Source organism: Carcharodon carcharias, chromosome 1 (genome assembly GCF_017639515.1).
Source record: "Carcharodon carcharias isolate sCarCar2 chromosome 1, sCarCar2.pri, whole genome shotgun sequence".
NCBI lineage: Eukaryota > Metazoa > Chordata > Chondrichthyes > Lamniformes > Lamnidae > Carcharodon > Carcharodon carcharias.
Genome location: NC_054467.1, coordinates 258,407,246 through 258,424,075, shown reverse-complemented (window position 1 = coordinate 258,424,075; position 16,830 = coordinate 258,407,246). Strand labels below are relative to the sequence as shown.

Here is a 16,830-nt window from a genome sequence, read left to right as displayed (position 1 = left end):
GATTTTCTTATGAGGAGAGGTTGAGTAGCTTGGGCCTGTACTCAGTGCAGTTTAGAAGAATGAGAGGCGACCTTATTGAAACATATAAGATTCTTAGGGGGCCTGACAGGGGAGATGCTGAGAGGTTGTTTCCACTTGTGGGAGAGTCTGGGACCAGAGGGCATAATCTCAGAGCAAGGGGTCCTATTTAAGACAGAGATGAGGAGGAATTTCTCCTCTCAGGGGGTAGTGAAGCTGTGGAATTCTTTACCGCAGAGGGCTGTAGAGGCTGGGTCATTAGGTATATTCAAGGTTGAGCTGGACAGATTTTTAATCAGTAAGGGAATCAAGGGTTATGGGGGAAAAGGCAGGAAAGTGGAGTTGAGGATTATCAGATCAACCACAATCTCATTGAATCGCGAAGCAGACTCAATGGGCCAAATGGCCTACTTCTGCTCCTGCGTTTTATGCCCTAACTGCGGACAATTCTTCAGCCTATGAATGCGGAGGACAATAGTAAAGTTCTAGCTGAGGGCCGAACAGCACTCCTCCTGCTCTTCGTTGCTCAATACCACAATGGACAGTGTATTTAAAAGATGAACATTTCTGTCACACCTTCCAGAATGTCCCAAAGTGTTCTACAGCCAAGAATTACTGCATGACGTGTCTTCACTGTTGTAATGCAAGAAAGACACCAGTCAATTTACACACACAGTGTGTGCAAACAGCAATGTGATAATGACCAGATGATCAGCTCTTAGTGATTGAGGGATAAATATTGGCCAGGATACAGGGAAGAACCCTCCGGTTCTCTTCAAAATAATGCATTGGAATCATTTGTGTCCAGCTGAGGTGACAGACAGGCACTCAGATTGATGCCTCATTGGAAAGCAGCACCTCTGACAGTGCAGCACTCCCTTCTGTACCCCTCACCCTCAATTATTAGGATTCAACCCATGACCTCCTGACTCAGAGTGTGCGACCTGCTGAACCTCACTTGGCCTCGAGCTGTTAACTCACTGAATGAACAAGGTAGTTGGCAGCACTGTTACCCAGAGAAGAGTAAATGCTCTACCTGGGCCTAATAACCCAAAACTTCCATTCAGTGAACAGACCTTCACATTACATTGCAAATAATAATCCTATCCAATTGTGAGGCATTTTATGTAATCAAAACCAAGGTTAACAATTAAGAACCTGAAAACAAGAGGCTTCTAGACCACAATGGCCAATTCTAGTTAAAAATCCTTGGATCAAATCAGAAGGAATTCCCATAAGCAGGAAGTGCATTTTCAGCAATTTTACATATTTATTTTTATCAATACGAACATAGATTACTGGTTAGAGCACCACATCAGCTTGACTGTGTGCTGGTAATTCCTCATATTTCACTTGAGCAGCCAAAAGAAAGCGACAGACAGTTGTGAGGTTGGGAGTATCTCAATGCACTTCACAGCAGTTAAAGCGATTTAAAAGTACCAGACCTATTGGGGAGAGGGGAATTCTCCAACGTTGTGCTCCCGGAAAGGATCAGAGATCTGTAGCTGAGATCTGACAGATGTTTCCTGCTGAGTCCACTGGATTGTCGAATCTCCCTGCACAGCTGGGGCTCGGTGGGCAGCATTCTGAGTTTGAGGGTTGTGGGTTCAGGTCACACTCTAGATATTTCAGCCCATAATCCAGGGTGAGGGAGTGCTGCACTGTTGGAGGTGCCACCTTTAGGATAAGACTTTAGATCAAAGTCCTGACTGCCCTCTCAGGTGTCAGAACACGATCCCATGGCACTATTCAAAGAACAGCAGGACAGCCAGTGTTACTTAACCCTGAAACAACACCAGCCAAAACAGTTTGCTGAATGTGCGCAACAAAAACAAAAATACCTGGAAAAACTCAGTAGGTCTGACAGCATCTGCGGAGAAGAACACAGTTAACGTTTCGAGTCTGCATGACTCTTCAACAGAACTAATTAAAAATAGAGAAGCGGTGAAATATAAGCTGGTTTAAGGGGCGGGGTGGTTGGGACAAGAAGAGCTAGGTAGAGGGCCAGTGATAGGTGGAGATAACCAAAAGATGTCACAGACAAAAGGACAAAGAGGTGTTGAAGGTAGTGATATTATCTAAGGAATGTGCTAATTAAGGGTAGAAAGCAGGACAAGCAAGGTACAGATAGCCCTAGTGGGGGTGGGGGTGGGGTGAAGGGAAGGAATCGAAATAGGCTAAAAGGCAGAGATAAAACAATGGATGGAAATACATTTAAAAATAATGGAAATAGGTGGGAAAAGAAAAATCTATATAAATTATTGGAAAAAACAAAAAGGAGGGGGAAAATCGGAAAGGGTGTGGGGATGGAGGAGGGAGCTCACGACCTAAAGTTGTTGAACTCAATATTCAGTCCGGGAGGCTGTAAAGTACCTAGTCGGAAGATGAGGTGCTGTTCCTCCAGTTTGCGTTGAGCTTCACTGGAACGATGCAGCAAGCCAAGGACGGACATGTGGGCATGAGAGCAGGGTGGTGTGTTGAAATGGCAAGCGACAGGGAGGTCTGGGTCATGCTTGCGGACAGACCGAAGGCACCTTTGTCCTTTTGTCTGTGACATCTTTTGGTTATCTTCACCTATCACTGGCCCTCTACCTAGCTCTTCTTGTCCCAACCCCCCCACCCCCACCTTAAACCAGCTTATATTTCACCCCTTCTCTATTTTTAATTAGTTCTGTTGAAGAGTCACGCGGACCTGCTGAGTTTTTCCAGGTATTTTTGTTTTTGTTTTGGATTTCCAGCATCCGCAGTTCTTTGCTTTTTTCTCTGCTGAATGTGCGAGCTTGCTGTGCACAAATTGAGTGCCTAGCTACAAGATTGCCTACACTTCAGAAGTGACTCTCTGTCTCTGAAGCACTTTGGAACATGCTGCAAGGCAGAATGGAGATGCAAACTTTTCTTTATTCTTCATGGTTTTTGATAGAGCACCTCCCCTTCTGCTGTGGATTCTGCGATAATCTTACCCACATAGCATCACCTAGCTACCTAGAGGGGCAGCAGTTGAAGTGGAATAGCTGCATGAGTTCACACAAGCTATTCACGCCCCCCGGCGTGAGCTGTACAGCCCATGCAGGAACACGGATCTCCTGGGCAACTCTGCAATAAATGCACAATTGGACCATTGTGCACAGAATTGTTATTGGACCATTGCTATTGTGTTCTTTTTCAACAAAGTAATACATCCTACAGGAACAAAATACTGCAGAAGCTGGAAATTTGACTCAGCAGGTCTGGCAGCATCTGTGAAGAGAGAAATAGAGTTAATGTTTCAGGTCGCTGGCTCTGTGAGAGAACTGGGTATGTTAGAGTTGTAACTGATATTAAGGCAGGCATGGAAGGGGTCGGGGGAGGGGGGTGGTGGTTGGAGGGAGGGGGGAGGGCAGGGGAGGAAGGAAGAACAAACGGAAAGGTCTGTGATAGGGTGGAAGGCCGGAGAGATTAAATGACCAAAGGAATGTTGACGCAGGCAACAAGAGATGGCGATGGGACCGTCTGGCCTACACGTGACTCCAGACCCACGGCTATGTAGCTGACTCTTAACTGCCCTCTGAAAGCCACTCAGTTCGAGGGCAATTAGGGTAGGGCAACAAATGCCGACCTTGCCAGCAATGCCGGTGTCCCATGAAAGAATAAATACAAAAAAAGTAAAGAAACAAAACATATATTTAGAGGTGGAAATTAAAAAAAACAGGATCACCAACAGTTGCCATCTCAACAGAAAACAACAACAAAGTGGTGCCAGCGGTTATGATATGAAATTTTTGAACAGCGATGTTGAGTCTGGAAGGCCTTAAATCAAAATACAAAGTGTTGGGCCTCGAGGTTATTTTGGGCTTTGTTAGAACATGGGCCAGGATCTTCAGGTCGGCGAGCGAGGGCGGGGCCTGCTCGCCGACGCATAAAATGACGCGGGACACGTCGGGCAGAACTCCCGGTGTCACCCTACGTCATTAACATTTTCAGGTCGGCGGGGGCACAGCCGAGTCAACCTGTCAACGGCCAATTGAGGCCATTGAAAAACTAATTAAGGTCGTTAATGGAGCCGCCCGTCCAACCTTAAGACTGTCATGCAGGCCGGGAACCCTGGCGGGCTTCAGAGAAAGCACGAAACCTCATCCACCGGCAGGATGAGCGTTTTTAAATCCTTAAGAAACGTTTCAATAAAACCTATGGACACGTCCCAACTCATGCGACAGTGTCACGTGAAGGGACAAGGCAGGGAACGTTTTTAAACGTGTTTAATAAAAGTTTTAAATCGGAGCTGGTCTCCCTGAGGCAGCACTTAGCATTCCCGGCTGAGGGAATCCCGCTCCCCCCCCCACCCACCCCTCCCCTCCACCCCCCTCCCTCCCCCACCCCCTCCCCTCCACCCCCCCTTCCCCCCCCCCAACCCCCTCCCCTCCACCCCCCCCCCACCCTCCCCTCCCCCACCCCCCGCAACCGCACCCCCCCCCCCCCCCCCCACCCCCCCCCCCCCGCCCCAGTTCACACAGGGGGCACATAGCACTTCCTGGCGGACGTCATGCTGGGCAGGCCTTAATTGGCCCGCCCACGTAAATGGCAGCGCTCCCCCAATTGGGGCGCTGATCGGAGGCGCGCCCGCCCACAGCCGCTCCCGCACTTCCCCACCCCCCCAACGGGGGGGGGGGGGGGGGGAGAAAAATTTTCCCATGGAGAAGGCCAAGGAAAGAGAGGAAGTGGAGCAGGGGATTAAAATGATGGGCCAACTACTTCTGTTTATTTATTCCTTTCAACTATTTCTCTTAATTGTTCAGGCTACAAAATCATTGATAAGTTGAGTTTAATTAGGAATATTTGAACAGGAGTAGGCCATTCAGGCCCTTGGGCCTGCTCCACCATTCAATTGGATCATGCCTGATCAGTAGATTGGTTCCATTCTTGGCTCCACATCACTGTTAACCCTTTCCCAATAAACATTATAAAGCAGAATTCCTTGAATCGTGAAAGGCGGGTAATGAGTGGGACACATGTCATGTCAGTAAAGTACAGAATGCACAGGATGATGTCAAAAGCCTCAGATCAGAAGCAGTGGATTGTAGCTTTCTCCAGCAGCTCAATTCTGCTATCAATTTCAATCTCACCATTTCCCATCCTCTACTCCCAGCATTAACATGGCAGAGGGGGAGGAAGTGCATTTCCATAGTCCCTTCCAGGACACACCAAAGTGCTTTACAGGCAGTGAAGGAATTTGGAAGTGTAGCCAATTTTCACACAGCAAGTTCCCTCACAAAGAGGGATGAAATAATGATCAAATCATCAGTTTTAGTGATGTTAGCTGAGGGATAAATATTGGCCAGGACATTGGTAATTCCTCTGTTCTTCAGCTACCTGCTCTTTCCCCATTGCCCTGCAATGTTTTTTTCACTTCCAGTATTCATCCAACTGCCTTTTGTAAGTTACTTTTGAATCTGCTTCCTGTGCTGTACCTGTCCTGGGAGTGTTGGATGGGGACAGTGTAGAGGGAGCTTTACTCTGTATCTAACCCCATGCTGTACCTGTCCTGGGAGTGTTTGATGGGGACAGTGTAGAGGGAGCTTTACTCTGTATCTAACCCCGTGCTGTACCTGTCCTGGGAGTGTTTGATGGGACAGTGTAGAGGGAGCTTTACTCTGTATCTAACCCCGTGCTGTACCTGTCCTGGGAGTGTTTGATGGAGACAGTGTAGAGGGAGCTTTACTCTGTATCTAACCCTGTGCTGTACCTGTCCTGGGAGTGTTGGATGGGGACAGTGTAGAGGGAGCTTTACTCTGTATCTAACCCCGTGATGCAGTTGCCCTGTGAGTAATTTTCATTGACATCAGTATCTTAAATGGAAATTGATACCCCAATATTCACATGCCCTTCATGATCAAACAAACATATGAAGTAGGAGGAATTGGCCATTCAACCCCTCAAGCCTTCTGTGCCATCTGATAAGATCATGGCTGATCTGATTGTAGCCTCAACTCTACTTTCCTGTCTACCCCCCCCATACCTTATGACTCCCTTGTCAATCAAGAATCTATCTAACTCAGCCTCAAAAATACTAAATGATCCAGGCTCCACTACTCTCTGGGGAAGCGAATTATACAGACTAATGATCCTCATTTTTCCTCATCTCTATTTTAAATGGGGGAACCCTTATTTTTAAACTGTCTCTCCTAGTTTCAGTCTCTTCCACAAGGGGAAACATCCTTTCAGCATTCACCCTGTCAAGTGCCCTCAGGATCTTATATGTTTCAATAAGATCACCTCTCCATTTTCTAAACTCCAATGGATACAGGCCCAACCTATCCAGCCTATCCAACCTATCATAGGGTAACCACCCCCATCCCAAGTATCAGTCGAGTGAACTTTCTCTGAAATCCTTCTAATGCAATTATGCCCTTTCTTAAGAAAGGAGACCAAACTCAGTACTCGAGATCTGGTCTCACCGAAGTACAACTGTAGCCAAACTGCCCTATGTCTATATTTCATTCCCCTTGCAATAAGCACCAACATTCCATTTACCTTCCCAATCATTTGTTATACCTGCAGACTAACTTTTTGTCATTCATGTACAGGACACCCAGATCCCTGTGTATCTCAGAGTTCCGCAATCTCTCTCCTTTTAAATAATATACTGCTTTCTATTCTTCCTGCAAGTGAACAAGTTCACATTTTTACACGTTATACTCCATCAGCCCATTTTTAAAAATTGTTTCATGGGGTGTGGGCGTTTCTGGCTAGGCCAGCATTTATTGCCAATACCTAACTGCCCTCTCATTTAACCTACGGTCAGCGTATAAGATCAGTGAAAAAGACACCCCTTACCTGTTTTATTAAGCAGAGGATAGAAACCAGTCGGTGGTGCAGTGGTTTGGGGAGACGATACTGTCACGGCCCCAGTGCTGCTGCTGACGCTCTCCATGGACTTCACACTCTGCTGTGAACTGAGGGAGCTGTTGGATTTGGTCAGCGAGGACCTGTGCAATTTGGGCTTTGAAAAGAAACCTTTCTTGGACCTCTTCTCCGGCGTTTCCTTCTCATTGAACTCATCATCACTGATGATCTGCCCTACGCTGCTCGGCACAATGGCTGATGCAGACTCAGGCATCAGCTTATCATGCTTCTTCTTGCCTTTCACTTTGTCCTTCAGCTTGCCCAGTGCTGAGCGTGGCTTCTCCTTTGAAGACAGATCAAACATGCTGGCAGTTATGTTGTTGCGGACAAACTGAATGATCACCTGGATCTCCCCTCTGTCCTTTTCCTTCTGCCCGGGCTTTGAAGACAGCTTGTACCACCTGAGGAGGAAGAAAATGATGGGATGACACAGAGAGCACCGAAACACTGAAATAGGCAGGAGGCAAGAAGCAGATGAGACAAGGGCACAAATTGGCATTTACTAAACCCCATCCCATCTGCTTTTCAAAGTAGAGTGCCTGTCAATCAATGGACCACACAGTTGCAGAGGAATTTGTCAACTTGCAAAAGCTGGTGTATTTTTAACAGCCAGAGCTGTCAGTCGATTTAAATCACAGCACAAAATGACCGCAGAGCCTGACAAGACATTTTTTTTAAAAACATTTTAAAATGCATTAAGGCACTTTCTCCAGTGGAAAAAGTACTGTAATGCATGATAACACTGAGTGTAAGGGTCAATATGCCTTTGCAAGACAGATCCCCATGATAAATCACTGCATTAGAGACACACCTACATTATAACACAGCGTCTAAATGTGACGGTATCAACCATTGCTCAGTAGGTTTCCTCCCACTCCAGAGACTTGAGCACATAATCTAGACTGATGCTCCCAGTGAATTACTGAGGGAGAGCTGCACTGTTCAAAGTGCCATTTTTCACATGAGGTGTTAACCCAACTCGTCTCCCCCCTCAGTTCGAAGTAAAAGATCAAAAGGCAGGGAAGTTCTCCCCAGTCAATACTTATCCTTCCACTATTACATTGCAGTTTGTGGGGCCTTACTGTGTGCAAATTGACTGCTACATTTGCTACAAAACGGTGACTGGACTTTCAAAATGCACTTAATTGGCTGACGTGTTCCAGGGTGTCGTGAGGTATGAATGGCACTACAGAAATTTGGTTCTTTCACTTCCTTGTTTCAATCATACCAGTTCCACCCAAGTTGCCACAAACCACCCCCTCAGTTCTGATATCAAGAAGTTGTGGTTGAAGGTGAAACCAAATTTGGGTTTCATAAGCCTGTAGATTTTTTTAAAAATTCTTTCACGGAACATGGCCATCACTGGCTAGGCCAGCAATATTATTGCCCATCCCTAATTGCCCTTGAGAAGGTGGTGGTGAGCTGTCTTCATGAACCGCTGCAGTCCATGTGGTGTAGGTACACCCACAGTGCTGTTAGGAAGGGAGTTCCAGGATTTTGACCCAGCAACAGTGATGGAACGGTGATATATTTCCAAGTCAGGATGATGAGTGGCTTGGAGAGGAACCTGCAACTGGTAGAGTTCCCACGCATCTACTGCCCATGTCCTTTGAGGTAGTAGAGGTCACGGATTTGGAAAGTTCCTGTCAAAGGAACTTTGGTGAGTTGCTGCGGAGCATCTTGTAGATGGTACATACTGCTGCCACTGTGCGTCGATGGTGGAGGGAATGGATGCTGGAGGTGGTGGATGGGGTGCCAATCAAGTGGGCTGCTTTGTCCTGGATGGTGTTGAGTTTTTTGAGCTGCACTCACCCAGGCAACTGGAGAGGATTCTATCACACTCCCCTTGGGGAGTCAGGAGGTGAGTTACTCACCACAGGATTCCTAGCCTCTGACCTGCTCTTGTAGCCATAGTATTTATATGGCTAGTCCAGTTGAGTTTCTGGTCAATGGCAATCCCCCAGGATTTTGATCATGGGGGACTTGGTGATGGTAATGCTATTGAACGTCAAGGGACAATGGTTAGATTCTCTTTTGTTGCAGTTGGTCATTGCCTGGTACTTGTATGGTGCAAATGTTACTTGCCACTTGTCAGCCGAAGGCTGAATGTTAGAGCCATAGAAAAGTTATAGCACAAAGCGGCCATTCAGCTCATCATGTCTGTGTTGGCCAAAAAATAAAAAACTAGCACCCGGTTCATAGCCTGCAGGTTCCAGCACTTCAGATGCAGATCAAGGTACCTTATAAATGAGTTGAAGCCTTCACCACCAAACCAGGCAGAAAATTCCACATGTCCATCACCCTCCTTTTTTTATTCATTCGTGGGATGTGGGCATTGCTGACTAGGCCAGCATTTATTGCCCATTCCTAATTGCCCTTGAGAAGGTGGTGGTGAGCTGCCTTCTTGAACCGTTGCAGTCCATGTGGTGTAGGGACACCCACAGTGCTGTTAGGGAGGGAGTTCCAAGATTTTGACCCAGTGACAGTGAAGGAATGAGTGAAGAAGTTTTTCATCGTGTACCCTCTGATCCTTCTACCCATTACCTTAGATCTGTGCCCCTTGGTAACTGAGTGCTCAGCGACAGGAAAGAGATTTTCCCTGTCTCCCCTGTCTAGGCCCCTCAATTAGGTCACCCCTCAGCCTCTTCTGTTCTAAGGAATACAACCCTAGCTTATCCAATCTCTCCTCATAACTGCAATTTACAAGCCCTGACAACATTCTTGTAAATCTCCCGTGCACTCTCTCCAAAGTAATTAAGTCCTCCCTGTAATGTGGTGACAAGAATGATACACAAAATTCCAGCTGTGGCCTAATCAGCGTTTCATACAGTTCCATCATTACATCCCTGCTTTTCTATTCAATATCTCATCCAATAAAGGAAAGCATTCCAGCTGCTTTCTTTACCACCTTATCCACCTGTCCTGTCACCTCAGGGACCTGTGGACATGCACTCCAAGGTCTCTCACTTCCTCGACCTCTCTCAACATCCTTCCATTTATTCAGTACTCTCTTGCTTTGTCTGCCTCCCTAAATGCATTACCACACACCTTTCTGGATTGAGTTCCATTTGCCGCTTTTCCACCCACTCAACCAAACCATTGATATGTGAACATATGAGCTAGGAGCAGGTCACTCAACTCTTCAAACCAGCTACATCATTCAATAGGATCATGGCTGATCTGATTCTAACCTCCTACCTATAACCTATCACCCCTTGTTAATCAATGGGGGGGAGGTGGTGGCATAGTGGTAGTGTCGCTGGACTAGTAATCCAGAGACCCAGAATTACTCTCAGGATGATGCCCTGGGTTCCTGGGTTTGAATCCCACCATGGCAGATGGTGGAATGTGAATTCAATAAAAACCTGGAATTAAAAATCTAATGATGACCATGAAACCATTGCTGATTGTTGTAAAAACCCATCTGGTTCATTAATGTCCTTTAGGGAAGGAAATCTGCTGTCCTTACCTGGTCTGGCCTACATGTGACTCCAGACCCAAAGCAATGTGGTCAACTCTTAAACACCCTCTAACCAAGGGCAATTAGGGATGGGCAATAAATGCTGGCCTAGCCAGTGATGCCCACATCCCATGAATTAATTTAAAAAAAAAAATCAAGGATCTATCTATCTCTGCCTTAAAAACCATTCAAGGACCCTGCTTTTTGAGGAACAGAATTCCAAAGTCTCACAACCCTCTAAGAGAAAATATTTCTCCTCATCTCTGTCTTAAATGAGTGACTCGTTATTTGTAAACCGTGACCCCCTGTTTCTTGATTTTCCCACAAGAGGAAACATCCTCTCCACATCCACTCTGTCAAGACCCATCTTAAATGTTTAAGTTTGGAGTCATAGAAACTAGGAGGAGTAGGCCATTCGGCCCTTCGAGCCTGCTCTGCCATTCATTATGATCATGGCTGATCATCCAACTCACTAGCCTTTAGGGAAGGAAATCTGTCGTCCTTACTGGGTCGACAGCTAACCTCTTCACAATCAACTACAGAGCCAATTCTTGTGTCATATGCAAATTTCCCAATCATGACTCTCAAATTTAAGTCCAAATCAATAATATATACAACAAACAGCAAGGGCCCGAACATTGAGCCTTGTAGAAAGCCACTGAAAACTGCTTTCCACTCGCAAAAATATCCATTGACCGTTATCCTTTGTTTCCTGTCACTGAGCCAAATTTGGATCCAACCAGCCACCTTCCCCTGTATCCCATGGGATCTCACTTTCCTGACCAGGCTGCCAAGTGGGATCCTGTCAAGGGCCTTATTGAAATCCATGTAGACTACATCAACTGCACCACCCTCATCAATCCTCCTTGTTATTCCTTTGCAAATTTGATTAAATTAGTAAGACATGATCTTCCCCTAATAAAACTATGCTGACTATTCCTGACCAATCTGTGCTTTTCTAAGCGACAGTTTATCCCCTCAGATTTGATTCCAATAATTTTCCCACCACCGAAGGTGGGGTACCAGGGGTATTTCCTCCCTGGCTTCCTTTAACAGCCTGGGATACAATCCATCTGGCCCTAGTGATCTATCCACCTTCAAGGATGCCAGTCTCTCCAGCAATTCCTCTCTCACCATCATTATCGTATTTAATATTTCACACTCCTCCTCCTGAATTAGAATGTCTGCATCATCCCTCTCCTTAGTGAAGACAGAGACAAAGTACTCATTGAGAACCCTGCCTACATCTTCTGCACCAACCACAAGTTACCATGTACATCTCTGATAGGCCCTATCCTTTCCTTAGTTATTCTCTTGCTCTTAATATACTGGTAAAACATCTTAGGATTTGCTTTGATTTTACCCACCAATATTTTTTTGTATCCTCTCTTTGCTTTCCTAATTTCCATTTTTACTTCACCCCTGTACTTTCTATACCCCTCTGGGCTTTCTACAGTATTAAGCCTTTTGTGACTGTTATAAGCTTTCTTTCTCTGCTTTATCTTGGCCTGTATGCTTCTGGATCACCAGGGGGCTCTAGATTTGGCAGTACCGCCCTTTCTCTTTGTGGGGATATGTCTACACTGTGCCTGTGGAATCTCGCCTTTGAATGCCTCCCACTGATCTGACACAGTTTTCCCTTATAACAGCTGTATCCAGTCCACTCTCGCCAGCTCACCTCTCAGCTTTGTAAAATGGTCTTCCCCAAATCTAGAACTTTTACTCCTGTTCTAACTTTGTCCTTTTCCATAGTGATGCTAAATCTAACTATATCGTGGTCACTATCTCCAAAATGGTCCCCCACTGCTACTTCATCCACTTGCCCAGCTTCATTTCCTAAGACTAAATCTAGAATTGCATCCCCTCTCGCTGGGCTTGTTACGTGCAGGCTGAAATAGTCCTCTTGAATTCAGTTCAAGAACTGTGTGCCCTCTGTGCCTTTCACACTGTTCGTATCCCAATTAATATTAGGGTAGTTAAAGTCCCCAACTTGTTTTTGCACTCAGAAATTTGCCTACATGTTTGGTCTTTTATCTCCCTCTCACTACTTGGGGGTCTACAGAATACAATTAGCAGCATGGCTGCCCCTTTATAATTTCTGAGCTCAACCCACTGCTCGAGCTCTATAACCTGGAGCTCAAGTTTCTGCAACAGGTGACACTTGCTGCAGATGTGGTCATCGAGGACACCGATAGCATCCACGGCTTCCCACATCTATAGGACACGCATTCCACATGACCGAGCTGCACTGCCATGCCTAAACTTTATTTTACTTTGGTTTACTTACATTAACTTTATTTTACTTGGCCTTGACTTAACTTTACATTACTTCCCTCTTGCTTGTGTTCCTTATTTGAGTGTTGTCCAGGTCTTGCTGCCTATGAGCACAGACTGCTTCAGACTGTAGGAGGAACATTCCCCATCAAGTTGCTTACCTACCATTCATTAAATTAACAGCCTGAGCTCGAAGCACATCGGAAATCAAATTTCATTGTTGCTATGTGGCAGTAAAACTAGCCTGAAAGAAGCAAATATAAACGGATTGAGGGGTAGCATGCAGAATCCTAGGTTAAACAGAACCAAGGGGCCAGTTGTCGACTCCCAATTGAGGTGTAAATCAGCCACAAAACTTTGAACTTGAACTTTTCCAGAAAGAAGAAACACCCACGCCACTTCCGTGTGGCCTTTTCGCAGCTCTGGAAGGCCCGAGGCACAAAACGCACACACGCACCTCCTCCAAGGTCAGGGTCCCCATTATGAGGGCCACAGGAAAATTGCATTTCCATCTGCACACTAATTTTGTCTGCTAGTATGGGTTTTCGAAGTGTTGTCAAACATTAAATTCTTTTTCCATTGGAGAAAGTGCCATGATGCATTAAAAAATGTTTTACAAAATGTCCCATCAACCTCTGCTGTCATGTTTTGTGCTGTGATTTAAATAGACTGACAGCTCCGGCTGCTTTTGAAAGTTGACAAAGTTCTCATCACCTGCTTCCTTCCATTGATTGACAGGCACTCTGCTTTGAAATGGAAATGGACACCATTCTGTTCTGTCAACTTCAGGCAATGTAGCTGGAAGCTTTTGTTATGACAGCTGTAGTCATTATGAATGCTTGGCTGAATGTCAAAAGCTACTAATGGCTTCTTTCAGCAGGTGGCATATGGGTAGGTGGGGGTTAAGAGGGGTTTGAGGTAGCATGGACAGTCTGAGGAGGCATAGGGGTTGGTGTGGGGTATGGGTGATCTGAGGTGGCATGAGGTGACATGGGGTTGGGTAGGGGTGTTGAGCGAGGTGAGGGGTGAGCTTTAGGGGCCTTTAAACATTGTTGGAAGGGGGAGAATACAGCTATCTAACCAGGCCACTTCCACACCCACACTCGTCATGAACCCCTTTGCAAAATGAACCATGAACCTGATCTGCGTGAAAAGACAAAAATCCTAGGTGAAGTCGCACATGGGTTGGGTGTGCATTTCGGAAGGTGCAGAAGTGCACAGGTCAGCTTTTCCTGAGCCCACAGGAAAATCCAGCCCAGAGAGATAAGGCACAGAAAGAGGCCATTTAGACCACTGTGCCTCTGCCAGCTCTTCAGCCGTGCTATCCAATCAGTCACACTCCCTTGCTCTTTCACCACAAATCTGCATCTCCTTCCCCTTCAAGTATTTATGGAAACATAGAAACCAGGAGGAGTAGGCCATTCAGCCCTTCGAGCCTGCTCCGCCATTCATTATGATCATGGCTGATCATCCAACTCAATAGCCTGCTCCCGCTTTCTCCCCATATCCTTTGATTCCTTTCACCCCAAGAGCTATATCTAACTCCTTCCTGAAAACATACAATGTTTTGGTCTCAACTGTGGTAAAGAATTATGCAACTCTCTTTTGAATATTACTATTGAATCCGCTTTCACTGCCCTTTCCAGCAGCATGTTCCAGACCACAACAACCCACTGTGTACATTTTTTTTAAGTTGCCACTGGAGCTTTTGCCAAAATGGCAAACAACAGAAAGTCACATTTACATAGCTCTGTTCACAAAACCAATGTACAACCAATGAAATACTTTTAAAGTATCCTCCTCCTCCTTCAGGTACCACGCCCTAAGAAGGTACTGGCAAGCATGGGTTCCACTGGATTGGTCCACCATTATACTACAATGATTTGCTGTTGCCTTCTGCAGTATGGCTAACCAGGAAACTCTCCTGCTGTTACCGACTGCCATCAGATGTACTGGAAGGATTCACAGGCCGATGCTCAGCCTGTTTGCCCACGTTACGAATGCACTTTCTGATGCCATCAAGTCCTGGAGTGGGACCTGAATCTGGAGCTTCTGGCCCAGATTACACTACCACTTGCGCCTCTTTGAAGTACAGTCACTGCGATAAAATAGGAAATACGGCTGCCAATTTGTGCACAGCAAACTCCCAAGAGCAGCAATGAGATAAACGATCACATCGTGTGATCTGGGTGGTGTTTGAGAGTTTGGCCAAGATACCAGGGAGAACTCCCCTGCACCTCTTCATGGGAGCTTTTAAGTCCACCTTGAATGGCACCTCCGACAGTGCAGCACTCCTTTAGTATGGTACTGAGATTATGTGCCCAAGTCACTGAAAAGGGACTTCCACAATCTTCTGACTCAGGTAAGAGTGCTGCCACTGAACCACAGCTTACATCCAACTGGCTCAGCCACCTGGGGCCAGGGGCTCTGCGCCTTTTCTTTTAATCCATGGTAGCCGCTGGCTGGGCCAGTACTTATTATCCACCCCTAATTGCCCACGAGAAGGTGGTGGTGAGCTGCCTTTTTGAACCGCTGCAGTCCACATGGTGTAGGTACACCCACAGTGCTGTTAGGGAGGGAGATCCAGATTTTGACCCAGGAACAGTGACATATATTCCAAGTCAGGATGCTGAGTGACTTGGAGGGGAACTTCCAGGTGGCGGTGTTCCCATCTATCTGCTGCCCTTGTCCTTCTAGATGGTAGTGGTCGTGGGATTGGAAGGTGCCGTCTAAGGAGCCTTGGTGAGTTCCTGCGGTGCGTTTTGCAGATGTTACATGCTGCTGCTACCACTGATGGTAGAGGGAGTGAATTAATCTGGATGGGGTACCAATCACACGGGCTGCTTTGTCCTGGATTGTGTCAAGCTTGAGTGTTGTAGGAGCTGCACTCATCCAGGCAAGTGAGGAGTATTCAATCACACTCCTGACTTATGTCTTGTGGATGGTGGACAGGCTTTGGGGAGTCAGGAGGTGAGTTACTTGCCGCAGGATTCCTAGCCTCTGACCTGCTCTTGTAGCCACAGTATTTATATGGCTAGTCCAGTTCAGTTTCTGGTCAATGGTAACCCCCCAGGATGTTGTTAGCGAGGGATTCAGTAATGCCATTGAACGTTGAGGGTGAATGGTTGGATTCTCTCTTGTTGGAGATGGTCATTGCCTGGCTCTAGGAAAGAGGAATAATTAAACAATAGTCAGATCCCAACCATCATCCAGAGACTCCTTTACAGGGATCAGGAATGCCAGGTAATATTGGGATTGCTTGGCACATCTGCTGAGATGCAATCCATGGTTGAATTACCTGTATTCATGAAGAGTGAAAGCTGGTGCAAGGTGCACACAGGTCACTACACACCTAGGAATTGTACCCTAACCAAGGATCAGCGACCACAGGAGGGAAAACTGGGAACAGAAAGGGTCGTACACTGACTCACATCCTGTTGTTTACAGTTTTTTGTTTTCTTTTTTAAAAAATCCATGTGGAAATGGCGAGAGAAGCCAGGAAGGTTGGTAATCTCAAAATAAACACAGAAAATGCTTGAATTGCCTAAGATCCTACTGTGCATTCCAAGCAAATTCCAGACATCCTATGCAGTGTTTTGGGTTATCTGGGGGTGATCTCATTCACGCCCCTTCTCTTTCTACACAGAATTACACAGATGTTGGCATGACAGCAGAGAGACTGAATACAATCTGCAAACAGTCTGTCTGCAAACCTCTGGAGAGATCTCCACGCCTGGCAGCCTCCAGCAATAGCGAGTAACATTCCTGCACAGCCCTTGTTAGCCTTTTAAACCTCAGCAGGCTCCATTGAATTGTACAACACCGAAACAGGCCATTCAGCCTATCTGGTGTCACTGATCTTCCTCCACCATCAGGTGCCATCCAGAACAACCCCCCATTTTTAGGATGCTTTTCAGACATTTACCTACTATCACCCAATGACTTTCTGACCAGCAGTCGATTGTATTTATGCATTCTATACCATGACTGTTACCCAGCACAGTCCAGCAGCCGACAGGTATTCATGCATCCTACATCCAGTAGCCCATTGATATTCATATATCCCACGCTGATACGAACATACGTTCAAACATACAAAATAGGAGCAGAAGTAGGCCATTCAGCTCCTCAAGCCTGCTTCACCACTCATTGAGATCATAGCTGATCTGTTTGTGTTTCAAATTCCACATTCCGATAAC

General features: G+C 46.2%; 1 protein-coding gene across 4 annotated transcripts in view; it reads right to left on the bottom strand.

Moving 5' to 3' along the window:
* Positions 1-16,830, bottom strand: part of LOC121278132 (mucin-17-like) — a 150,508-nt gene that overhangs the window by 82,663 nt on the left and 51,015 nt on the right. For 3 of the 4 annotated variants that reach the window (XM_041188232.1, XM_041188240.1, XM_041188249.1), the window contains exon 2: positions 6,829-7,298. In XM_041188232.1, coding sequence (XP_041044166.1) covers positions 6,829-7,298 — 470 coding nt within the window. Of the gene's footprint in view, positions 1-1,463; positions 1,685-6,828; positions 7,299-16,830 lie in introns of those variants that run through there. The other variant, XM_041188257.1, reaches the window with a different exon arrangement.